Source organism: Diplotaxodon limnothrissa, linkage group LG7 (assembly GCF_057381915.1).
Source record: "Diplotaxodon limnothrissa isolate DT_005_m linkage group LG7, D_limnothrissa_male_GT1.1, whole genome shotgun sequence".
Lineage (NCBI taxonomy): Eukaryota > Metazoa > Chordata > Actinopteri > Cichliformes > Cichlidae > Diplotaxodon > Diplotaxodon limnothrissa.
In genome coordinates, this window is record NC_140602.1 from 26,496,882 (window position 1) to 26,523,674 (window position 26,793).

Consider the following 26,793-nt stretch of genomic DNA (forward strand, 5'->3'; position numbering starts at 1 on the left):
ATGTACAACAGGCCTTTAAGGTGGCTGGAATTAAACAATCACTTGACCGAACTGTCTTAGCTTAGGCCGATGTCCAACCTTTATTTTATCTCAGAATTTCTTGAAAAAGCAGTTGTAAAACAGATAACTGATAATCTGCAGAGAGGTTTAATTTAAGATTTCCAGTCAGGTTTCAAAATTCATCTCACTACACTAACAGGATTAGTGAAGGTTACTTATGGTCTTCTTGTGAACTCGTCTCTGTTCTTGTCCTGCTAGACCTCGTTCGATACCATTGAACATATTGTATTATTACAGAGATTAGAACATGCTGTGAGTGTTACTGTGCTGCATTGGTTTGAATCATATATATCTGACCGACTCCAATTGGTTCACGTAATTGGAGCGTCTTCTTCACACACAGGTTAATTATTGAGTTCCACAGGGTTCTGTGCTAGAACCACTTTTATGTACATTGTATAGGCTTCCTTTAGGCAGTACCATTTGAAGGCATAGCATAGATTTTCATTCATTTAGTTAAACTGCAGGAATGTCTTAAAGACATTAAGACCTGTGTCGATCTGTAGGACCAGCACCCCAATACAGCTCCGTCAAATTAATCCTAATCTCTGATCCCATGGATCTTACCCAGTAGGCAGTACAGAGCTTATGTGGAGCTGATGGGTGAGGGGACTTGCCCAATTCTAACTGCCTCAAAAGCTCTCCAGGTGTCTACCCTGCCTCCTCTCATGCGAAAAAACGGGAGTCTGAGTACCCTTGCAGGCCTGGCATCCAGTAGCCACACCTGTTAATGGCAGCTCCCCTCCAGATAGGTTCTCTTGGAAAATCATTGGTTTCATTTAGTGACTTGGGAAAGTCCCAGGGGTCTGTTACTTTTGTAAGGCTGAAGTGGCCTCTAAGAGCTATTTATATTAAAGCAGATTAATACTCGGGTTTTTACCTGTACTGTTTAACAAAGGGCTAAAAAGGTAATGTCCATAATGTAGACTTTTGTGATGCAGGATATTTTATTAAAGTAATTTAGAATCAGTAAAACAAAAGCAGAATCAAATAATACTAATAAAAACAAAATCAAATCACTTGAATTATACATATCTAATTAACCTACTCTGAGATAATGCTGACCTTGTTCTGATCTTTGTGAGGAAAAAGGTTAAGAGAATAAGTGCGCCTTGGCCTCCCGGCCTCCTCCCGGTGGGACATGCCCCTCATCCAGGACTCACCCAGGAGGCATCCTTGTCAGATGCCCAAATCACCTTAACTTGCTCCTTTCAGTGTGGCGGATCAGCGGCTCTATTCTGAGCCTGTCCCGGATGGCCGAACTTCTGACCCTGTCTTTAAAGGAGAGACCAGCCACCCTTCAGAGGAAGCTCATTTCTGCCGCTTGTATCCGCGATCTCGTTCTTTCGGTTACTACTCACAGCTCGTGACCATAGGTGAGGAAAAGGACGTAGATCGACAAGTAAATTGAGAGCTTTGCTTTTACACTCAGCTCTCTCTTCACCACAACAGGCCGGTAGAGCATCCCCATCATTGCAGCTACAGCACCAATCCATCTGTTGATCTTCCGCTCCCTTCTCCCTTCACTCGTGAACAAGACCCTGAGATATTTAAACTCCTCCACTTGGGACATCAGTTCGTCTCTGTCCCACAGTGGGTACTCCACCCTTTTCCGTGAATCGCTACCTTATCATGCTTGAGAGGTTTGTGTCCCAGGGATCCCAGGGGCTATGTTCTCAGGGGACTTTTGCCTCCTGTACGGTCTCCCATGGCAAATTGGTCCTGGGTGAAGGACCAGACATAGCGATAACAATCAGAGGAACAGTTCACCCTGACTGGGATAGGGTTACTGGGGCCCTGCCCTGGAGCTGGGCCCGTAGAGGGTGCCCAAGGGCGAGTGTCTGGTGGCCAGGCCTCAGTCCATGGGGCCTGTCTGGACACAACCTGAAAAAGGGACATGGGCCCATCCTTCTGTAGGCCCACCACCCACAGGAGGTGCTGTAGGGGTCTGGTGCAGTGTGTGTCAGGCGGTGGCCAGGAGCGGAGGCCCTGGCGGACCGATCCCCTGCTACCAAGACTAACAGTCTGTATCATTTTAAACATAAAAGGTTGAATGTTAAGACCTTTTTCCCTCTCTCAGATGTGATTAGAGGTAAGCCGGGGTGACTTCAAGCTCTCTCTGGCCCACTTATCTTGCCAACTGGATGATCATTTTCCCACTTCTAAGTTCAGATAAAACTGAGGTTATTGTCCTTATATAGCAAAATAAATATTACAAACATGGCATCTAACCAGATACTCACTCTGGATGGCATTACCTTGGCTGCTAGTATCACTGAGTAACACTGCGCAAATTAAACAAAAATATGTGGAACTGCTTTCTTGCATCTGTGTAATATCTCTAAACATCCTATCTCAGAGTGATGCTGAAAAACTAGTTGATGCATTTTATACTTCTAGGCTAGGCTAGTGAAATTCATTATTATCAAAATGTCCCCCCCAAAAAAACTCTGAAAAGCCTTCATTTGATCTGAAATGCTTGAGCAAGAATACTGACAGAGATTAGAAAAGAGAGAGCATATTTCTCCCAAACTGGCTTCTCCTCACTGGCTTCCTGTTAAATCCAGAATCTAATTAAAATCCTTCTCATCGCATAAAAGGTCTTAAATAATCAGGCCCCATTTTATCTTAAAAGATCTCATAGTACCATAACACCATAAGCGAGCTCTTTGCTCTTGGACTGCAGGCTAAACTTGTGGTTCCTAGAAAATTGAAAGCAGAATGGGAGCCAGAGCCTTCAGCTATAAAGCCCCTCTTCTGCTTCCAATTTGGATCACAACAATAGATAAACCTTCCTTTTTGATAAAGCAAGTAGGACTGGACCTGAATCCTTCCTTAGTTTTGTTGCAATAGGCCTAGTCTACTGGGGACTTCCCATGATGCACAGAGTATTTCTTATTCACTCACCTTTTTTCACTCGCTGTGTTTAGACGCCAGGCATTTAATCACGAGTTATTAATAATCTCTGGTTCTTTTTCGCGCTCTTTTTTCTTTTCTTTTTTTTTCTCTTCCCTTCAACCCCAACTGGCTGCAGCAGATGGCTGCCCCTCCCTGTACCTGGTTCTGCCAGTGATTTCTTCTTGCTAAAAGGGAGTTTTACCTTCCCACTGTTGCCAAATGCTTGCTTGTGGGGGCCATCTGAGTATTGTAGTTTTTTCTGTATTATTATAGGGTGTTTGCCTTGCAATATAAAGTGCCTTGAGGTGACTGTGATTTGCTACATAATACTAACTGCTCAAATCAGTTACGTCTTCAGTGATTAATGCATGTACACATTTTTAGCACGAACTCATGGTAGTAGGCACTATCAGGAGTTTAACAGGAAGCAGCCAGGCTGCTAATGATATAAAAATGACTGAGATATTGATTTTTGCGTTCATCGTTAACAGATGCTAAGATCTTAGCTTGCAGAGGCTGCAGTGTCACCACTGTCTGTGTTCATTGCTGCATTCTTCTCCTCTGTAAGAATTTAGATGCTTTTAATTTAAGGTTTTAAGGAACACATTTTGACCTTTTCTGGGGGATGCTGATTGGTGATTTCCTGCTGAAAAGTGTTTGCACCTGTTCCTTTGACCTACACCTATAAATTACAGATGGAAAGGACGCAGTGACATTTCCTCTTAACTTCCTCAGCAGCCTGAGTTACTTCCACTGCAGAGGAATCATGGCAGTGCATCAAACACTGTGCAACCTCTGCAGAAACCACAAACTGGAGCTGTTTGAAACCTGTGCAGTGCTGACTACTGCAGCTGGACTCTTGTTGTTGTTAAAACACTGTGGAAAAGTGTAAGACAATGAGGCGGTGTCAGTACTTTTAAGTTTTACCCTCCTGAAGTTGGGAATCGGTGTATAAGAGTTACAAGTCCTTCACTTTTCACCTAATGTAAATGTAAAGTCAGCCATTTGTCATCAGAGTTCTTGTTTTGTTTGTGACTACATCAATACAGCTGAGTCACAACTCACGAATCAGTGTAGGGCCTTTGATAGCCTTTGATATTTGTGACTCCCTGTTAAGGTAGAATGCATTTGACATATATAATCTGATTTCCAAAGGTCTCAGTGTTTCCCTGATAACCAACTCTATTTCTCCTCCCAGCTGTAATTGTGGCTGTTTGAAGGTTTTGCATAGTGTATGTTTCCTCCTCCATTTGTCACACATGGAGTTTACAGGTATATACTAAAGAACATTGTGTGTCTGTAAAATCTTAAAGAAAAAATGGAGGGAGATAAAGTGGTTACATTTTCAGCAACGTAACCTTCTTTTCTGTAGTTGTCTTTGTTCTTTCTGTAAATCACAAAGGTGATGATATTAACCATCATATCTGTGCTTCAGACTCTGTGTTCAGCAGTGGTCCAGGTGTATGGTGCTGAGAGGAGCTGTAACTGGGTGAAGAGGTGCTGTGGAGTGGTCTGCCTTGTCAAGGACAACCCTCAGAGATCCTACTTCATCAGAGTCTTTGACATCAAGGTGAGTGACACCAAACGGAAACAATCCAAAAGCTTTAAACACCGCAGAATAGTTGAAAGATGCATCTTAAATGATTATTTTCACATTTTTGGAATTTTCTTTTTCTTCTTTCTTCCTCTTTGCTTTCTGTCAGAAGAAAAACTGAAATATGAACCTGCTGCCAGTTAGCTTAGCAGTGGTTACAGCACTGGAAACAGGCAATCGGTGCATTTAATAGAATCTGCCTCTAATGTTCACAAACAGTCATATCTTGTTTGTAAAAGAAATAAGAACACGGATTTAAAGGGGGTTACTTAGATTCCCAAAAAGTTGATTCTGTTTATCTGGACGTAGCGTTTTCAGTGGGAGAAACGTTTCCACACTCATCCAGGTGACTTCTTCAGTCTCAGCTGACTGCAGGTTTCCCCAATCTTATAAACAGTTCATTTGCACAATAACTGAAACTAGCACCACTGGCAAACAATGGGCTGTGAGGTCAGTTCCTTGATCATTAATATGCAAATTGTGATGACCACTGATCAACAAAAACAGCAATAATGCTGTTTGCCAGTGGTGCTAGTTTCAGTTATTGTGCAAATGAACTGTTTATAAGATTGGGGAAACCTGCAGTCAGCTGAGACTGAAGAAGTCACCTGGATGAGTGTGGAAACGTTTCTCCCACTGAAAACGCTACGTCCAGATAAACAGAATCAACTTTTTGGGATTTCCTCTCCTGGATGATTGAGCATGCATCAAGACTTTATTCAAGAATAGTGCTTGGAACAAAATTGTTTAGTTTTTTTTCTCAGTGCTTCTGTGGAGGGTTGTGGCCAGACTTTTCACATTTACTCTGTGTGTTCACTGACTTAATTAGAACAGCACTTTATATATGATGTACATTCAGTTGCACATCTCAAATGGATCAAAATGAATTATCAGATGTGTGGTTACTGCCTGAGGCGGATACAGGCTCTCAAAGTAATATCAGTGTGGACTTAAGCTGTATATATATCCATGTAGGGCTGGGCCATATTATACCGTTCATGGTAATGGTATAATGTTAGACAACGATAGGAAAATGAAATATCGCGATAGAATATGAGTAAAACGCGCATGCGCAGTGCCTTTGTTTTCATACGCACATGGCCGATTGTTGAGTGAAACAGATGAACCAGAATTGGTTTGTAAAAATGGTGCAACTTCAGTGATGTGGAACTGGTTTGGTGTTTGTCCGTCAGATACACGACAAAGCACATTTTTTTGCAGAACATGCAAGCGGCCGTCGTTATTGTCGTATTTGTCGGACTAAGATGCTCTTAAATCTGGGAGTAATCTGGGTCCTAAACTCCGTATACTTCAGGTCAAACGAACACTGCAGCATCACTGAGAGTTAAAAACTGTCTAAATTCTTTCATCTTTAATAAAACGATCAGCATTGCTGCTTTACCAGGTGTAACTATGAAGTTTAACTTCCAGGCATCCATGAAAACAAAAGTTATTACATTTAACGGAGTTAGAAGTTAGCAGGAAGCTAGCGGAAGTTAGCTCGCTAGTTACCTAAGCATGATATAGCATGTTCTGACTGAGAGATTTCTGAAAAAATTCAAACGTACAGCTCTGCTATCACGTCCAACATAAATGAAGACAGGAAACTAAACAGCAGTGACGTTTGTAGGGTTACTGATGTTGGGCTAGCTGGTATATAATGATGTGCTACCTGATCGCTAGCGACACAGCTATGTTAGCATAACATAAACAGTGAAGCTGGAGGACAAACACTAACACTTTTCCACTTATAAAAGTTAACGTTAAGGTTCCTGATAGTTAGAGACAAATGCAATCGCATGGCAGGATGCTGTAAACGGACCAAACTTCAGTCAGGAGAACAACTGAGATAATCCATCCACAATACGAGGTTAGTCATTAATATACTGCAACAACATGGGAATAGAGCAGCTGCCAGAGAATTCAACATTGATGAATCAATGGTACAGAAGTGGAGGAAGCAAGAAGAACGAGTTTAATAAAGTTTGATTTATCTGACTGCTTTGTTTCGCTTAATGTGCCTTATAATCCCGTGCACCTTATGGTCCGAAAAATGCGTACTGCACACTGCAGTTTAATGTTGCAAAGCACCTCTTTTTAACTTCAGTGGATATTATACATGGTTATGCTCAGGATATATCAGCCCATTTCTACTGGAAATGCCTTTTGGTTAAACTTTCAGCAAGGAATTTGCATTTGCACTGTTACATTTTTATAAAGCTTTAATGTACATAAAAACCAGCTTCTTGTTTAAGTGAAAATAAATGGAAGGTTGTCTTTTTGCGCTAGTAATGTTGTGGAGTTGTATTTTGTCTCGCATCAATTATATCGTCGGTTATATCGTTATCGCAAATTTTCAAATATATATCGTGATAAATATTTTTGGCCATATCGCCCTGCTCTATATGCATGTATATATTTATTTTCTCTTTCTAATGGGAAAAAACACTGCTCACTTATCAGAATCAAGGAATGCTGAATTATGACAAGAAGGACAGTCATGATTATTTTGGTCAGGTTTTATTTCAGAAGTATAAGATTGCATTAAGCTAACAAACCATCTGTTGATTGAACTAGATGTGACAGGAGAGAGGAGGGTCTGACTGTTACCATCCCTGTTACATTCACGTTTAGCCATGAATGTAACAGGGATAATCTGCCTTTCTGAAACACTGTATGACCAGTCAGTACTATTCAGTATGACCCAAAATAAGTGACTGATAAACTCGTTATCTTTACTCATTAACTCAGCGGAAAGTATTTTTCAGAGTGTATTTGCAGCCAGAAGTATTGTCTCCTCGTGGCCATTAAATAGAATTCAGGTTTAAGCTATTTTGCTTCACTTTTCAGATCTGTAAACTATGTTTATTTTTTATACTGTTTGTGGACCAGACGAGTAGGTATTGATCACCGAGGGTGGTCTGTGGGTGCAGGTGACGGCAGACTTGCATCTCAGATGACCTGTATTATAACTATAGGTAGTGCGATGGCAGGGCCAATAATAAACCCAGCACCTCAGTCCCATGGACTGAGTAACAGAAACTAGGAAATGCTGAGACACCTGCAGAAAAGGCACCTTGAAGCAATTGTTGTTGTGATTTGGCACCATATAAATAAAATTGATTTGAAAAACCTTTTTGTAACTTTTACTTCCTCTAGTCAGTGCTCGTTGACCAAAAGTACTCTTCCGTCATCTCGGCTGGAGCTGAAGTAAACGTACTGATATGAAAAAAGGCGTTGCGTTTAATTTATTACACAACATAAAATACAAGTCCGTCCATTCGCTTTCGCTTATCCTTTTCGGGATCGTGGGGGGGCGCAGGAGCCTATCCCAGCTGTCATAGGGTGAGAGGCAGGGCTCAAGTTTTATGCTTAAAAATTATAAGTAATTGTTTTATCATATTTAAATTGTTTGATTGTGTTCAAAGCCAAATTTTTAATTGAATTTCTAATTAACGGCCCAGCCCTACTTGTAGATAGAAAATGCATGCTGCAAATATTTGGCAGTTTCTTGTTGGTTGTGTTGTTGGTGATTTTTTTTTTTTTTTTTTTTCATTTAACTAAGTGGAGGTGAGCTCCTTATGGAGGTGTGTTCAAGGATACCAAAATGCATCATTGTCTTCCAGAAGACATTTAATTTCTTGAACAAGCAGCCAGCTCTTAAATCTCTCTTTGGGTTGTTGGGAGTATGAATTTAAGTTGTAGAGGATTAGAAGTCAGATTTTTTTTCTGAACTTTTTTTTTTTTTTCAATTTCATTTTTCCGTAATTTTTTTCTGTAGGAAGGGAAAATGATGTTCGAACAGGAACTCTACCACAACTTCTTCATCAGCAACTCCAGACCCTACTTCATTACATTTGCAGGAGATGTAAGTGTTTGTTTTCTTTTGACTTCTTCAAGACTTGAATGTCTACAGCAGATGATTAGTCTTCCTGTTTTTAGAGTCTATTCTCACCAAGAATTTTATCAGCATAAAATAAGGCTGTGTGGTTCTTTCATATTTCCAAATATCAGTTGTCAGGCTTGTCTTTATCCACCTACAGTGTATTACGATTTAATGTTGCACAGTTTTTCTGTTCTTCAGAGAAAGCTGTTAGAATCACATTTCACCCTTCCTCTTTCTTTCAGACATGTCAGATTGGCTTGAACTTCGCCAGCGAAGAAGAAGCCAAACGATTCAGAGCCACCATTGATGACTTGCTCAACCGACGACAGCGGAAAATAGGTGAACTTTAATGTATCAGTTTGTCTTTGTGTTCTTCCTCAATTGGTTTAACCTTTCACAACTTTTATTGGAGAACACACCTTATCTTTTGCTCACTCAGCCTGAATGCGGCTCAGAAGTCACTGCCTTAAAGGCAGGTTTGGGGCTGACTTAGAGTTTGGCACACTGTTAGAAAAGGGAGGGGAGGTAGTTAAAAGTGCAGGATTGTTTAGTGGTGAAAGTAAAAACAGCTCTACTTTGAGCTGTGAATAGCACTGACTCTCCGGACACTAGCAGTGGAAGGCTTGTAGAGGACTGATCCTCACCAAAAGTATTTCTCGGAAGAAAAAAAAAATCACCTCTCATATCAGTCATCAAGCTGTGGTTTCCACTGACAGGTTTGGTTTGGGACTGTGTTTTTGTTTGTTTCTGTGGGGTTTTGTTCCCCTATTTCTATTTTTTCTTTCGCTTCGCTGCTGTGTGCTCCATCTCTTTCTCTCTGCTGCTGTAAAGCTGTCAGTCTTTCTCAGTAGAGTAAATGTCTCTGCTGTGAGGCTCCTCTGACTTCGCTTCAGCTCCTTCCAGCATGTTGGCCTTTTGAAGTGCACCTCTCAAACTGTGACGATGACTGAGGGTTCAAAGGCTCACGGGGCTGGCACAGCTGGCAGGACGCTGTATGGCAAACACAGTTGAGCTTTCAAATATTTTGCTTCTCTTCTTTTTCTGCTCAGGCCAAGAATAACCTGACTGCTCTATTAAAATGCTTTTTCATATGTGAAGCAGCATTTCTGCAGCTTAGGGCTTTAACAGAACTAACTGAACCTAAAAAGCACTTTTCTGACTCTTTTTTTTTTTTTTCTCACTAAAACCTCTTAATAAGTTCCGCTTCATACATTCTAAAGATTGCTGACTCGTGATTACTTTTCTGAAACCATAATTCTGTTAATTTTTCTTTTGCAGAGAAAAGAGGCGACCCTAAAAATGGTATGTTAAACTCTTAATAAGTTTTGCTTACGTAGGCTCTTAACTTTAGTTAATTTTGTAAAAATTATTTTTCTCATTCAGGCTTTAAAAAATTCAATAACAAGTACATAGAAATGAATAAAATGAGGATGTCATTCATCCCCTGAAGTAAAAAAAACCCCAAAGAAATACAGCAAGATGCAACATGTGGAGAAATGGAAAAGTAAACGCTTCAGTTATCCAAGGATTCAATAGAGGATTGATAGAAATATGCTAAAACTGTAGCATATGAAGCACTGAATAACCAAGAATATAGGCACTCAATCATTTCCAATATTAGCAGGTTACTATTCTAAATAAATGAATTCTAAGAATCTAAGCCAGGACTGCAGTAATTATCTGTGCGCAAATACATGTTGAGCTTTTAGTTTCTTGGTTCAGTTTTCATGTAATCCCTTTTGCTACATTGAATTAAATGGTGGTTTGACAGGTCTTTCTGTAAATACACCTCCTAAACATTAGTAACACTTAGATTTCAGAAACTGCCGTTTCGTACATATAGATCATCTGCTTATAAACCACCAAATATGCCCAACAAATGCACCCGATTGCTACTATTGACCTTCTATTTTTTGTTTTGTTTTGTTCTTTGTGTGTGTATTTTGAAAATTACTGAGTAAATTAGCAGTTGGAATATCTGTTTGAACTTGCTTGTGTGGGTTTTGATGGTTACAGTGGAGAGACCATTAAATGAAAGCTGTTAAACACATGAACTTCAGACAGTTTTGATGGCGATTGGTAAGGAATCCATTGACTTTGTACTAGGATATAGAATAAGAACCAGCTGATGTCCAGTTCAGCTAGTTATTTCTAGAACAGTTCAGAGCTGCAGTGGCTGTAGGAGTGGCTGTAGCTCAGGTGGTAGAGCAGGTCACATACTAACGGGGAAGGTTGGTGGTTGCATGCCAGATATCCTTGGGCAACATATTATCATCCATCGGAGTCTGAATGCACTTGAATGTTAGATTGTGCAATGGGTGTAAATTTGTGAATGGGTGAGTGAGGCTAGTTGTGTAAAACACTTTAAGTGCTCAAAGTAGAAAAGCGCTATATATGAACCAGTCCATTTCCCATTATCCAGTGTTTAAGAGCAGTGTTGATCAAACTGGCAAACACTGGTCTTGTAGAAGGACCTCCTTGTATGACCGCATAGGCGAGACAGTGATGACAACAGCGTTCGTCCTACAGAACGTGTGTGTGTGTTTGAGAAATGCCATTAGACTGTTTCCTAACACATTGGCAGCATTGTTTCACAGTCTGGCTCTCACACTGACAGAGTGAAGCAGGTTAAATCTGGTTTATGGAGAAACCTTTCTGTGCCGTATGTAGACCACACGCTTTCTGTTGTTCTCTTTAAACCCTCTGGTGTGGGTTTTAATACTTCATACAAAAGCCTTTGTTGGTGATAACATCTTCAAGTATGGAGAAACTAGTCATATGTATTGCTCAGGTCTGATTTTGGCCCCGTTCTTCCCCACAAACAGTCCTGAAGGTTCTGTGGGCCCCGTCTATAAACTCTGAGCTTTAGTGCTTTCCAGTGATTTTCAACTGGATTTAGGTCAGATGATTGGCTGGGCCGTTCTAGCAACTTGAATTTCTTTCTTTCTGTGTGTTTGGAATCATTGTCTTGCTGAGACATCCACACTCATTTCATCTTCATCATTCTGGTAGATGGCAGCAGGTTTTTATCAAGAATGTCTCTGTACATTTTCCATTCATCCTTCCTTCAGTTACATGAAGCATGCCAGTGCCATATGCTGAAAATCAGCCCCACACCATGATGTTCCCACCTCCAAACTTCACTGTTGGTATTGTGTTTTTGCAGTGCCTTTGACCTTTGACCTTGTCTAAATGTTGTTCTGCGCTTCAACATGCTTTTTCTTCAGCTGTGGAGCCTTGCATGGTGAGCGTGCATACAGGCCACGGTGGTTGAGTGCATTACTGATTGTTATGTGTGTATTGTACCTGCTAATGCCAGGACTTCTTATTAATAATTATGTATTACATCAGTTTAAAATATTTATTAAACTTCATTCATGTTTTGTGAATTTTTTTCAAAATAGAAATTAGCACGTTCTTCATTTTTGTTCATCTAAATGATTAGGTTGGATATTGGTTAAAGATGGCTGCTTTTGAGTCCTTGCTTTAATTAAGAAGCTGTAAAATGTGGTTATCAGTGTGGATGGATATTTGATGTTAGTTTTTAGAATTTTATAAATGATTAATCCTTTGTATTTTCTTTTCAGTCAGTACTATTAAAGTACTTATTTTGATATCAAAGCAAAAGTACCTCAACAGCTCTGTTTGAAGGCAGGGAAACAAGCACCTCCCCCATCCCACCCGAGTCCTTAGGCTGCTGATGAGGTAGACCTGTTGGTCTAGTTGTAGAAGTCCAGAATTCTTGGGGAGTGTGGTGGGGGTGCAACCAGGGATTCAGACATAGATTACTAGTGGATTAGTGGCTGTGTCAGATGTTACTTCAGTTTGTGGAGATTACAAGGAATTTCCACACTGTATGGCTTGCACCAACAACATGGACAGTTCATTGTGCACATTAAAAAAAGAATATGTCATGAATGCTCAGTGCAGACGGATGAAACCACACAGTTTGTGGCAGCCTTCTGTCATATCGGTACATGGGGTTATAGCAAGGCATGTTGATGGCACTGTAAGAGTGTCAAAAAGGGTCGCTTGCTTGGATTATTTTCCTAGAGTTAAGAGCAAACCAGCATTTCATGGAATTTAGTTTCAGTTCCCTCAGACAGGCGTTAAGCCTTTAAAATATATATATTTGTGTAAATAAGGGTGGGTGATCTTTATCCTTCAACCTCAGGTCCTCTACCAGAGGTCTGGGATCTTGAGGGTCCTGCGCAGCATCTTTGCTGTTCCTAGGACTGCACTCTTCTGGACAGAGATCTCGAATGTTGTTCCTGGGATCTGCTGGAGTCACTCGCCTAGCTTGGGAGTCACCGCACGTAGTGCTCCGATTACCAATGGGACCACCGTTACCTTCACTCTTTGCATTTTCTTGAGTTCTTCTCTGAGCCCTTGGTACTTATGTTCCTTCTTCTTGATGTTGCTTTCATTCGGTATCACTACAGCCGTATTCCTCTGCTTGTCCACCACTACTATGTCCGGTTGGTTAGCCACCACTATTTTGTCCGTCTGTATCTGGAATTCCCACAGGATCTTAGCTCAGCCATCCTCCACCACCATAAGGGGGGTTCCCATTTTGACCTTGTGATTTCCAGGCCATACTCAGCACAGATGTTTCTGTATGCTATGTCGGCCACTTGGTTATGGCGTTCCATGTATGCCCTGCCTGCTAGCATCTTGCACCCTGCTGTTATGTGCTGGATTGTCTCAGGGGCATCTGTGCACAGCCTGCACCCAGTTTCTATGGATCTTGTACTTGGAGCTTGTTCCTGTGCTGCCATGATTAGTGCTGCAGCTGTCAAGAGGTGCTGTGCTAGGTTTAAATCTCTCACAATGGATGTCCCTTTATGTTTTTGCACTGTCCTAATACTGAACTCATGATGTCAAGATGCATACAAATATGTACACACAAACTCATTTACTCGCACATAAACACATTTCATTCCAATGTTGACCCTGTGCTAACTTGCATATGACAAATAAAAACTAAAACAGTGACACCACAACACTACCAATGTTTTGATGAGTTCTTCTTGTCCTTAGCGGGCGACCAGCGGCAGTGGTCTGCCACGCAACCAGTACGCTGCTGTAGGTGCCGCAGCTTCTCTTGCTTGATCAACGATTATCTTCCACGCTTTTCGATCTAAGGCGATGGTTCTTGCCTGCTCGAGGTCAAGTCGAAGGGCCTTCAAATCATCCTGGATTTGTTTAATCCATGTCTTCTTTGGTGCATTTCGATGCACCCTCCAATCGGTGGGGCGGGTCAAGCAGAGTAGGCCATGGGGGTAGCGGCTTGGGTCCATTCGACAAATGTGGCCAAACCAACGGAGTCGGCGGCGCTGGATTAGGTCGCTGATCGTCAGTTGGCTGCCGCAGCTGGTGAGGATGGTGTCATTCGAATGACTGTCGTGAAGGGAAACGCCGAGAATGCATCTAAGGCAACGCATTTGGAAAACTTCGAGCTTGCTCAGGTCGTGTTTGAGCATTGTCCACGTCTCTGCGCCGTAAAGTAGAATGGGCAGGATCAGGGTTCGGTAAAGGCAGATCTTTGTCGCCAATGAGATGTTGTTCTTCTTCCAGACGCACCAGCGCAGGGAAGCAAATGCTGCCGCCGCCTGCCCAATTCTGGAGCGTATCTCCACTGATGATGCCACTTTCTTCTCCTCGACGAGGGACCCCAGATATTGAAATTGTTGGACTTGTTTGATCTGCACACCATCGAGGTGGACGATCGTTGGTGAGCCGTCGGTGGTCAGGACTTTGGTCTTCTCGGCGTTAACCTTGAGGCCGTACAGTTTGGAGTGCCGGGAAATGTCATAGAGGATGTGAGTTGCCTCGGTGTCGTCTTCGGCAAAAATGGCGCTATCGTCAGCGAACATTAGATCGGTGATAAATCGATCGGTCGAGGCTTGGACTCCGCGGCGGCCCTCGAATGCTTTGCGCATTATCGCATCGATGACGATGTTGAACAACAGCGGTGACACCACATCGCCCTGCCGGGCCCCTGTCATGATGGGGAATTCTTCGGACACTTCGTCATGAATGCGTACCTGGCTGGTCGAGCCATCGTAGGCGGTTTGTAGTAGTTCGATGAAGATCATCGAGCTACTTCTGATGAGTTGGCGATACTCATCTGTATCATCAGCATATATCATCAGTACTTATCACACTCACTCTGTATTTTGTGTCTCTCTCTCTCACACACACACACACACACACACACACACACACACACACACACAAAGATACTTTTTGGCTGAATATGTGACAATAAAAATCTGAGTTGTTAAAAATCATTAAAAAAATTATAGTGGTTGTTACTTTTTCAACTCTTTCTGCTAACTTCCTCCACATGCACAGGCCCAACTCTGCATGTGGCCACAGTAGACATAAAGAACCCGGAGATCAACAATGTCCGATTCCACAACTCCCACAGCCATCAACAGCCATATCACATCAACAACATGCTGAGCCACAGCGGCCTGAGCCGGAAGGACAAGAAAACCAAAGGCAAGAAGAAGAAGCTGACGAAGGCCGATATCGGCACGCCGAGCAACTTCCAGTGAGTCCGAGTCACACCACACAGTGTACTGAGTGCTCCAGTGCTGAGCAAATAGGACTTTTTTTTTATTTATTGAACCAAATCAAATGTCTAAAATAATGAACATATTTTATCATGTAGTTAAACTTTTTCATCTGTTGGTGGAGAAAATTACTTATTATTAATATTTATTATTGCACAATCAAATTTTGACAGTTTAGTAACTGCAGTTCTTCCATATGGGCAAGCTGCTCTTGTGGCCATTCTGCTCTCTTAAGGCCTTTTGTCTTGTGGCCAAACAGATTTCAACTGCAGTATCCTAGATTTAACCTGGCAACAGTAGTCCTAGTTCTGCTGTGGAGATCTGCTGTGAGTGGGAGAGCAGAACAAGGACCACCAGCTGCAGTCTAAGTTGGTGTGGTTGAAAATTGTCTACGAGATGTAGCTGATTATTTCTCTGTTGTTTACTGTCACAAGGGTAGGGGTTAAAAACGTGGTCCCTTTAGCACATGTGCATATATATCCTCACATATGCACACATACCACGCTGTGAAACCCACAAATATGACCTAATTCACACCTCCAGCTCATAGTTGATCTCCAGAGTAGGGCTGTTCGATATAACGATATATATCGGCTGACGATATAAAAACGTCTATCGTTTCATTTTACACTATCGTTTGTTTTGTGGTGTCGCAAAATAAACTGTTTACGGCAATATTTTTTCATCGTTGTGATGGTCACTGTAGTGGCTATATTAATTTCTTAAAGTTCTCTCTTTCTCTTATATTTAATATAACCACACTACAGACGGACAAGTGCCTGTTTTTATGCGTTGTCGTTAGCAACAACGACGGTAAAACCACCGCGTGTCTGCTTGTTTATTTTCCACATAAACCTTTCAGAATAAAGCTCAAGATCCTGTTGAGACCTTTCAAAATAAACTGAATGACGTGAAAGAGTATGCAGAGTGTTTATGGATGAGAAGCAAAAAAGAGCCGTCAGGTGCTAGAAAACAAACCTTAGACTCAAACGTTAGAACAGGCTTTTCCCCGCAGCACGCCGTGTAATAAATACTTACAAAGAAAACTGCGGCCTTTACAACTTATGTCTAAAAATGTATCGATTCATCCATTGGTTAAAACACTCGACTCCAGGTACATGACGCCCAGCTGGAAACACTTCCCACAAGTCGAGCTGCCCGAGATTCACAGAATTTACAAAAAATGTTAAATTTTTGTGATTTATATCGTTATTGGGACGATAGATGTCTTATATCGGGATATGAGATTTTGGTCATATCGCACAGCCCTACTCCAGAGTGGGAAGACTACTATTCCCAGCTGCAGGTAATCATGATAGAGTTGTAGCTCACCCAGCCAAAAGATTTTCTGTGAAAGCAGCTGAATCAAGGTCACCATAACAGTGACCAGTGGATTGTGTCAGGTTACATTTCACCGCGTGTTATATTTGTATAACTATGCATGTGACGAATAAAGAATCTTGTATCAAGCTTGCTGATTGGAAAACACAAGATTAGAAAGGCTGGTGTTAGCTGGTAGGCAGAGACTGAACAGCAGAAAAGCAAAAGTCTGCTTTACACACCCTAAAACTTGAAACACAATGACAAATGATAAAGTTTTTGGACTGTGGTGTCTGTACAGTCTGATCTAGCAATGATAGGCTCCTTTGTGGCAACAGTGAACATGTTACATTAACGTCTGAGAGCCTTCAATGGCCACATTATCAGAGTGAAGTGTGTGCATTCACTGTGTATCATGTGCACATGCTAACCAGCTGATGTTCTTCTGTGTACTTACATACGCGTGTTTGCATGATCTCACTACACATCTGTCTTCTTCAGGCACATTGGTCATGTGGGCTGGGATCCAAACACAGGTTTTGATGTGAGTACCCCCCTTTATATATACACACACACAAGCAAGCACAGTAGTGACTTGTGTGGTGGCTGCTTGATGAAATCGCACAAATTTGGCTCTTGTTGCTTCCTGCTCTGCATCTGAGAACCTGCACAGAAGGAATTTGGAGATTTTCTGTCAGGTCAAAAAAACATCTGTAGGTTACATCTTTGTAACGCTGACTCTGTGGGCAATAATGTAGCTGTCACGCTGTCTTCCGCTTTCCTTGTACTGGCAACATTTACTGTGTGTTACTGGATCATTTATGATACATTACTATATGACTTGCAATTAATTAAAACGTACTTGTTTAAAGCTTTATGTGTCTACTTTACAGACCCAAAATGTATAAGGATGATGGATTCAGACTTGATTAGGCCCAGATCAGTCATGTCCCTGCAAGCCCCATTCAGATACATTTTGGATCCATTCACAGTTACTTATTGTCCCGACAAGATCAGGATACACTTTTAGAAATTGCTCAACCTTCCAAAATTATACAGAAATATCTAAAATGTAGTTGACCAACATGTAGATCGCTCTCTAAAGGCTTCTGGCATTGTTTTTAGTTAAATTTAGTATTTAAATTTAGTTTTGTGTTTTTGTTTTTTTTAGCTTACCGTATTTTCACGACCATAAGGCACACTTAAAAGTCTTAGATTTTCTTCAAAAAGTGCGGCGCGCCCTATAGCGCGGTGCGCCCTATGTGTTGTAAGGAGGACGTAGTAGAGAACGTTAAAGGGTGAAGTGTGGGCGTTGATCGTATATACCGGGACAATCGCACATACCTGTATAAAAGAACAGGTTTGTGCATTATGCAGGACATCGTTGTTTTAACAACCCTGAAAATGGCAAAGAGACACGCTTACGAAGCACAGTTTAAACTGAAGGCCATCAGCTACGCGGAGGAACATGGAAATCGAGCAGCGGCGAGAGAATTTAAGATTAACGAATCGATGGTTCGCAAATGGAGGAAGCTGGAAAACAAGCTCCGGCAGGTCAAGAAAACGCAGCTGAGTTTCCGCGGACATAAGGCGAGGTGGCCCGAGTTGGAGGAAAGACTCGAGCGGTGGATCATCGAGCAAAGAACGAGCGGGAGAAGCGTTTCGACGGTCACCATTCGGCTAAAAGCAGTTTCACTAGCTGAAGAGATGAACATTGAACATTTCCAAGGAGGTCCGTCTTGGTGCTTTCGTTTTATGAAACGGTGCCATTTTCCCATCCGGACCAGGACTACGGTAGCGCAGCAACTTCCAGCGGATTATAAGGAAAAGCTGGCCATCTTCTGCTCCTACTGCAGCAAACACATCGGCGACAAAAACATCCAGCCCAGCCACATCACAAACATGGACGAGGTCCCGCTCACTTTTGACATCCCGGTGAGTCACACTGTGGAGAAGAAGGGGACCAGCACGGTAGCGTGCCCATCTCACAGCCGATGTGAAAAAACTTGTGAAGCAAATGAACTGTGAGCTTGCTGTCATTCCGGGAGGCCTGACAAAGGAACTTCAACCGCTGGACATCGGTGTGAACCGCCCGTTCAAAGTAAGGCTGCGAGCGGCCTGGGAGCGATGGATGACCGATGGAGACCACAGTTTCACTAAGAGTGGAAGGCAGCGCCGGGCGAGTTACGCCACAATTTGCCAATGGATTGTAGATGCTTGGGCTAACATGTCTGCTGGCACTGTTGTTCGAGCTTTCGCAAAAGCCGGCATCGTTTCCGAGGAGCCGCACGGCACGGAAAGTGACTCTGACAGTGAAGAAAGTGAACCTGGCATGTTTGATGGAGATTTAGCGCAGCTGTTCAATTCAGACACAGAGGATGAGGACTTCGATGGGTTTGATTGATGATAAAAATGTGAGTACCAAACTTTGTTTTGCTCCTGCTTTATTTTTAAATATGCACACTTGTATGCTTGTGTGTTGTTGATGATGGCGATTATTGGTAATAAAAATGTGAGTACCAAACTCAGTTTTGCTCCTGCTTTATTTTTAAATATGCACACTTGTATGCTTGTGTGTTGTTGATGATGACGATTACCGGCAATAGAAATGTGAGTAAGGTACTGAATTCAGGTTTGCTCCCGCTTTATTTTTAAATACGCATACGGTACTTGTATGCGCCCTATAATCCAGTGCGCCTTATGTGTGTGTTAAATACAGTAAGGGCACACATAACTGAGACTGCGCCTTTTAGCACAGTGCGCCTTATGGTCGTGAAAATACGGTAATGTAAAACTGTTACTGTTAGCAACAGTTAAACACCTCTCCTGTTGCTGTAAGAGAGCCATCATGTGTCAGTGAAGTCTGATAATAGACAAAATTATACAAAGTTCCACTGAGCAACATTAAAGTATTTTTTTCTGTAAATCACATTAAGCATTTTTATCCAAAATTATTAACAAGTAAAGACTGTTTCTGTTGTTTTCACATTCAGTTGTTATCAGAAGCTTGCATACACTCAACATGGGCGCGAATGTTTTGGTAATTTTGGGCTTTTAATGGTTTCTTTGAAGTGTTTTTCCAAGTTGGAATGAATGTACAGCATATAACCTTAATGATTTTAAAAAAGATGCAGATGTTGGAGTTTATTTTGGGTTTTCTCTAATCCAGACCTGTGTCAGTTATCTTCTCTCCAGCTGATCATATCATATGAGTTACAGAAATCACATTTTGTCTAAAGATTTCTGAAGAAATAGACCAATGTGTTAAAAATGGCTCACAGCAGTTATACTGCAGATCAGGCTGTGCGCAGGAAATGAATCGTACTAACACAAAACTCAGTTGCTGCTAAAACATCTATTTTAGTAGCATCCTTTAAACAAAACCTGTAAGGTTAGTATAATCTTTAAAGCTTTGATAAATGTTTCTAATGCACAGAAGCATAAGAAAAATAAAAATACCTGATTGGATACCAGGAATCAGGGTACAGCCAGTGTGCATTTCCTGCTGCTCACCACAAGGTGTCACACGGCACTTTGAGCGTCAGTCTGAGCTCCTGCACTGCGGACAAATTAAACACTCATCAGACCTAGAACATGAGGAAGTCTATTATTAGTTTAAAAAAAACAATCCAACATAAACAGGGAGCTGTTTAGCTTTTAAAACCAGTTTTATTCAGTTAAAGGGTCTTTAAAATATAAAGCACTTTGAGGCCACTGCTGGTGTGATTCAGCTCTATATAAATAAGACTAAATTGAAACTGAATTGAAGATCTTCAGCAGGAGTTAATATTTCCATAGACAAACAGTGACAGTAAGTAACATACAAGGTTAAAGCCTTAGCCTGGATACATCTTTGAACAGCAAACTTACCTGTTCTTCCATATTTACTTCAGTCCTTTGTTTTGTTTTTTTGTTTGTTTGTTTTTGTCTGCACAGCATAAAAAAATCAAAAGAGGAAACTGTAAAAGTATCGACAAAAAGATGTGAATTAAACTGCAAGCATTATGACATTCACAAAACAAGCATCGTGTTTACCTTTCTGGACCAATGTCAGTCATCTTCAGTGAAGACAGTGAAATCTGTCACATACATCCACACAGAAACCAAAGAACACACTTTACAGCCCAGCAGAGTTTATATTTTAAATGTCATGTAGTATCACCTGTTATTTCTCCACTACATTGTATGAGAAAGATGACACCTGTGGCAGCCACCTAGTGTTTTGGTGTTCAGGGTATTTATTTTTAGTTCATATTGTTTTATATCTCTGTGACTATCTCACAAACAAATTAATACGTCCACTCCAACTGTGTGGAAGCTTTAGGTAGTTATATTTAGGGCAATATCCCACAGTGACAGCTACAAATAAGCTAAAAAGATGTGATCCTTTTGTAGATTTCAAATAAAATGAAAGGTAAGCTGATGTAGTAAATATTCTTTTATTGGATTAGAAAATTGTACACTATAGTTTTCTTTAGATTTTGAATATATCGGAGCATTAAACAGGCGGATGTGTTTTTGGGTTTGAGGGTCCAACAGGACAGAGATGATACAGAAACATGACATCCTTATAAAGTTCACACTTTAAGTTTATGAATGTGCAACTTTTCACAGTTCTCATTCTCTAGTTACTTGCTGGATGAAAACATAATTTTGACTTATAAACACATGGACATACTTCATATAGAGAGGAAAAAGGGGGAAATGGGACATAAACTCCTGCACAAATGCTGGGCTTTATAGCAATGATGACGGGCTCAGGTTGTGTGATATGAGCAGGACAGAAACACCACAGAAGGGGAAGAATGACAAAGTTGATTCTGATTGATAAGACTTTGATTTACCTTGTATCTGGGTTTACATGTTATTGATATACAGACATATCTACTGTCTCTTTCTGCTGCCATCAGACATTAAAAAGCATTAGATGAAGTTTACGTCACTGTTACCAACGCCCATATTAACGGCCACCCAAGTATTTTTGTTTTTCTGTGGCTAAAGTCATATTTGAGTTGCTGGCCTGGTTTTTGCACCATAAGGTTCTTCATAAGGTCCTCCCCAGCGTAAAGCGTATTTTAAAATATACTTTGTCAACAGCTGAATAACCTGGACCCTGAACTGAAGAACCTGTTCGACATGTGCGGCATCTCTGAGGCTCAGCTGAAGGACAGAGAAACGTCCAAGGTCATCTACGACTTCATCGAGAAGAAGGGAGGGGTGGAGGCAGTCAAGAACGAGCTGAGAAGACAGGGTGAGCACACACACACACACACACACACACACACACACACACACACACACTAACCTACCTGTGAACTGAACTGATAATTACAAATTGTTGAACAGTATAAAAAAAAGTTTTAAGTTCCCATTTTTTGTCTTTCACAGAGAAATAGAAATTGTTGAACTAGAAATAGAAATGTCTTTGTTCAAAAATGTACTGTGAACACAGAAATGATACAGTATATTAATTACATTTTTTAAATTAGAATAAAATGCTTATTTTTTTTTATTGTGTTGTTTACCACTTCCAAAACACATAGCTATTTCATCGTTTTGGGGATATTTCATCATTAAAAAAAATAATTAATAACTGAATAAATGCCAGATTTAAGTGAAATGTTCATAAAAATCCAGTTGATTCTCACTGGTCAGTGTATGAAGTCAGAGATCTGATATTTTTGAACTTTTATAAATTCACATGTTGCAGTTCTTCTCACGGTTTTATCTTGAGCTGCCACCTGCTTCCTTTTTTCACATCACACAGCAAATATGAGCAGATCAAGTGCTTTTCTGAGTCTGAATTGTTATTTTGTGAAACGTACTCAGATTCTTCTGTCCTGACTGTTTGAATCATGTTACCATGGACTAGTTAGAAAAGAGGTGTTTGAATTTAGGACAGTGCCAGCGTATGTGTTGGTGTAAATTGAACCCCTCTTTAATTACCTGTTATATTCTAATAATGCGAGTCGTTCCCTCATTTATCTTTAATATTTTATAAGAATTTTATTTTTTTTAGTGTTGCAGACTAATACTGGTTAGTTTATAAAATGCCTTGTTTGAGAGAGTAGCCTGTAGTATGAAGTTAGTTTAGCATGCACATGATATATTTTACTCATGTGGTATCTACAGTCACATGAAGGTGGTTTGAATTTAGTAAGACAATCTGTGGTTACTTAATCTAGTTAACTTAGGAAAAGTTGGTGTAATCAGCATTATACCACTGAGAAACATCGACAGGGATAAGACTCTAAGCTCTCAAGTATCATTTTACTTGGTGCATTTCAGGGAAAGATAAAGACTTCAGACGATCTCTAAAGTTTCCAGGGATTTAGAGGTTTTTAGGTTCTTCCTAAAAAAAAAATTCCAGTGAGCTGATTGGTCGATAGATGGTGATTTCTTACAAATTTATCTCTTGTGTCAAACACAACCTGCTCTGCAGCAGACTGGGCCTGCAGCATAAGTAATTGTTGCAGTGTGGTAAGAACTGACCCACATTAGACCCTTAGGCTACGTTCAGACTGCAGGTCTTAATGCTCAATTCCGATTTTTTTGATCAAATCCGATTTTTTTTGTCTGCTTGTTCACACTACAAATAAAATGTGACAGCAAACGCGCTCCAGTGTGAACCCTCAAAGCGGCCCGCATGCGCAAAAGAAGATGTCACACACAACGCGCCGTTTAGACCCAGACCAAACGGTATTGTTTGACTGATGGCCGTTAATATAAAGACTTGTTTCGAACTTTACGTTTCCCAATTTTGCTTTAAGTTATTAAGTTATTTTGTTATTTACATATGGCCTAATGATTATCCTTATTGCTGTTTTAGAGAGGAGCGGCGCTTCAAAGGATAGCTGCAGATTTCTGTCAGAATCTGCAGATTATACAGTACAAATAAAATGTTCACGTTTCTCCAACGTTGTCTTCACAACAGTTTCGCTGACATCTACACTGGATGGCCAGGAAGCGTTCACAATGTCTCCGGCGCTGATAATTAGCGTCTGTCTTGTGTCAGTGACGTAAAAGACGGATTTAATGCGACATGACCGTTCAAACAGCAGTCGCTTTCTGAAACATCAGATATGTATCGGATTCAGTACCACATACGAAAGTGACCCAGATCGGCTTTGAAAGGCGCTTTCGCCTGCAGTGTGAACGTAGGCTTAGTTACTTTGGGGCTTAGTTACTTTTCTGAGCTCCAGATCCAGATGTTTCCCCAGATCACAGTGCTGCAGCAGAGTGGCGCAAAACTGCACAAGAGTTAAACGTAGGATGTTTCTTGTTGTGTTCTACTTCTACAGCACCCCCTCCACCACCTTCTCGAAGCGGCCCTCCGCCTCCTCCCCCGCCGCCCCACAGCTTGGCTCCACCCCCACCTCCACCTTCCAGAGGAGGCCGAGGAGCCCCTCCTCCCCCTCCTCCATCCAGGGCCCCGGCCTTAGCCCCGCCTCCACCACCTCCCTCCAGACCGGGAACTCTGGGTGCCCCACCTCCCCCACCTCCACCCACCAGGGGAAGTCACCAGCCGCCTCCTGCATCCCACCACCACCACCAGTCTCCCCCTCCTCCTCTCCTTCCTTTACATGCCTCTGTTACTCCCCAACCTCCACCCCCTCCACCTCTCCCAGTGGCACAGCATTCTGTGGTGAGCAGCACTCCTGCACTGCCACCTCCCCCTCCTCCTCCCCCACCTGGCCCACCTCCTCCTCCAGAGCCAGATAGCGTAGGTGGGGGTGGAGACTCGCCTCATTCACCAAGTCCAAGTGGGAAGTCGGTGCTGTTGGAGCAGATTAGAGGAGGAACCCAGCTGAAGAAGGTGGAGCAAAACAACAGAGTGCCAACTTCCAGTACTGGACGAGATGCCCTGCTGGACCAGATCCGACAGGGAATCCAGCTCAAGACTGTGAGTCAGTCCCTTTGATCACTGCGATCACTACAATAATACATAATAAATACTTGAGGCTTTATTTGCACATATGAAGACAGCCTTTTTTTGTTTCCTTTCGTTCTGGGGTTTTGTTTTTTTTTTTGTGAAAACCCACATTGTAGTTCCTGGTAGATTCTTCATAAGCTACTTGGAAATTTTACTACTTATTAGCCAGCTAACCACAGTCTCAGATAAGCCCACCAAAATTACCAGTGGAATGTTTTGTTTTTGTTGTTTACTGCTTAAATCAGCCTGTCCACTGTTTACTCCAAAACTAAGCTTTTCCTATATTCAGCCCTTTTTAGACAAATCTTTTATGGCAGTGTAAACGTGTCTATGCATTTCATATAGTCACTCAGTCTGCCTTTAAGTCAGACTTAAAAATTAATGTAATCAAGATCCTTTGTGGAAAAAGATGTATTCAGAGATCTGATGTTTCCCCATTTGTTTTATCTACTTCATAATCATAATCTATTTTGTAAAACTGAACCTAGGTCTTATGTTATAATTAAATTATGAGGTTTTCTACAGTGTATATAAAGTACTGCAGTGTGGGCATAACATTCAACTAATTTAGCATGATTTTTAATTTGTATAATGAGAGTTTGTTATGTTTTGGGTTGTTTGTCATTTAAAGCAAATTCCATAAATATCTTTTGCAAATGTGCCTTTGTGAAGACTATTCAGAAAACAAGAGGACATGTAGTGAATGGACATGGGTATTTCAGCAAAAATACAACTTGATGTTCCACTTTTCATCCCGAGTTTTTCCACCTCACCCCCAAAAGCTTCTGCTACTACTGGCAAAAGGTGGCAGTGAAGAAACCTACTAGACTACCAACCACGAGAAAAGATGCATTTTAAGACAATACATTTTTAATCTACCTTTTCATATGAGCAGTTTTCCATTATAAATGTCTAAATGCCATAAGATTCATTTAAAGTTAAAACGTTCATCTTAAAACAATAATGTGAAGAGCAAACTCTGAACCACAACTTTCCTCTGGATTGTGTTACAATGCTACAATGTTGCAATTCTTTTTATGTTTTCTGTTTGTCTGTTCCCAGGTGTCGGATCATCCAGAGTCCGGCCCTCCGACACCAGCTCCAACCACAGGCATTGTTGGTGCTCTCATGGAAGTGATGCAGAAGAGGAGCAAAGCCATCCATTCCTCAGGTAGCAGCCTGAAAATGTTCCTTTTTCTGTCAGTCGATTTTCTCCATGGACCTTTCAACCTGTTGTTCATTGTTTATTACCAGTATTTCAGTTTAGTTTTCTCATCAAACATGTAGTCAAGTACTTATCACTGCCCCACCTCTCACCACTGTGTGTGTGTGCGTGCGTGCGTGCGTGCGTGCGTGCTATCCCTGAATGCACATCAGGGAGACTGAGCAAAGGTTACCATTAGGGGTGTGTGTCTGTCAGCACATGTGTGGTCATCTGTAAAGTCTGTTCACTCGTTTATTTCCTGTTTAGATTTTGATTGACTGAGCCAATATGAAAACTCTCCGCCTTCTTCATCTTAATGTTTCTTTTCTCAGATGAAGATGATGATGATGACGAAGATGAGGATTTTGAGGACGACGATGAGTGGGATGACTAATCAGCGCACACACACACACACATACAGTTTCTCCTAAAAACCTAGTATCTGACTGACTAAAAATGTAAATGTTGTATGAACTTGCTGTATATTTATTTTTGCCTTATTTCTTCTCTTTTTAAAAAAAAAAAAAAAGATTATTATAAATAATCTGTGCAATACCTGATCCGTTAAATCTGGTCCGTTTGCCACACATCCTCACAACTCCACATGTCATTTCCTTCATGTCATTAGAAGCACTTAAATCCAGCATCAGCACAATGTGGAGACGGCACCAGCTACATTTCACTTTCGCTAATAGGTGAATAGAGAACACTCAACTTTGAGGAGTCTGAATCTGTGTGTGCTCCTTGAGAAATATTTGTGTGCGTTTTCATGTCTTCATTCCTTGAAAATTAAAAGGGAGACCAAATGGGCATGATCATCTTTGTGTTTGATAGCAGTTGGTTTAGTATTAGAGAACACTATTAGTTTCTTTTCATACTTTCAAGTTCCCTGCAAAATTTTGGTTGCGTCTTCTTTTTTTCCCCTTTCCTTTGATTCATCTGCTGCACCATGTCCTCGACTTCCATGATAGTTTTTGTTTTTTTTGTTTGTTTTTTTTTTTGGGGGGGGGGTACAGGATATCAAGCAGGACAATGGGGTCCTTTAAAAGACTAAAAGTTGCTACTTCAGACATGACTGGTAAGTTAGGTTTTTGTTTGGTTTTTTTCATTGGATCTAGTTCTTTTTTTGCCATTCCTGTGACATTCCCTGCAGCATGTGGGTTTGCACTGCCTGTGATCCTGCATCTGTAAACATTGTAGGAAAATTACTTGTTTTAAAAATTTTTTTATTGCCCTCCGGTGAGGCTTAATGCTGCATTTAGAAGCTACTGACGTCGACCAAGTGAAAAGGGAGCGAGACAGGCAGTGGTGGTGCAC

At 41.3% G+C, this 26,793-nt stretch overlaps 1 protein-coding gene across 1 annotated transcript in view; it reads left to right on the forward strand.

Annotated features, from left to right (window-relative positions):
- Window positions 1–26,307, forward strand: part of LOC146628384 (actin nucleation-promoting factor WASL-like) — a 28,052-nt gene extending 1,745 nt beyond the window's left edge. The window contains exons 2-11 of the mRNA XM_085359486.1: window positions 4,394–4,528; window positions 8,334–8,420; window positions 8,681–8,777; window positions 9,717–9,740; window positions 14,796–14,997; window positions 16,841–16,883; window positions 21,437–21,590; window positions 23,641–24,242; window positions 25,335–25,443; window positions 25,809–26,307. Of these exons, the coding sequence (XP_085215612.1) occupies window positions 4,394–4,528; window positions 8,334–8,420; window positions 8,681–8,777; window positions 9,717–9,740; window positions 14,796–14,997; window positions 16,841–16,883; window positions 21,437–21,590; window positions 23,641–24,242; window positions 25,335–25,443; window positions 25,809–25,870 (1,515 nt within the window). The 3' untranslated portion in view covers window positions 25,871–26,307. The remainder of the gene's footprint in view (window positions 1–4,393; window positions 4,529–8,333; window positions 8,421–8,680; window positions 8,778–9,716; window positions 9,741–14,795; window positions 14,998–16,840; window positions 16,884–21,436; window positions 21,591–23,640; window positions 24,243–25,334; window positions 25,444–25,808) is intronic.
- The last annotated feature ends 486 nt before the right edge of the window (window positions 26,308–26,793 follow it).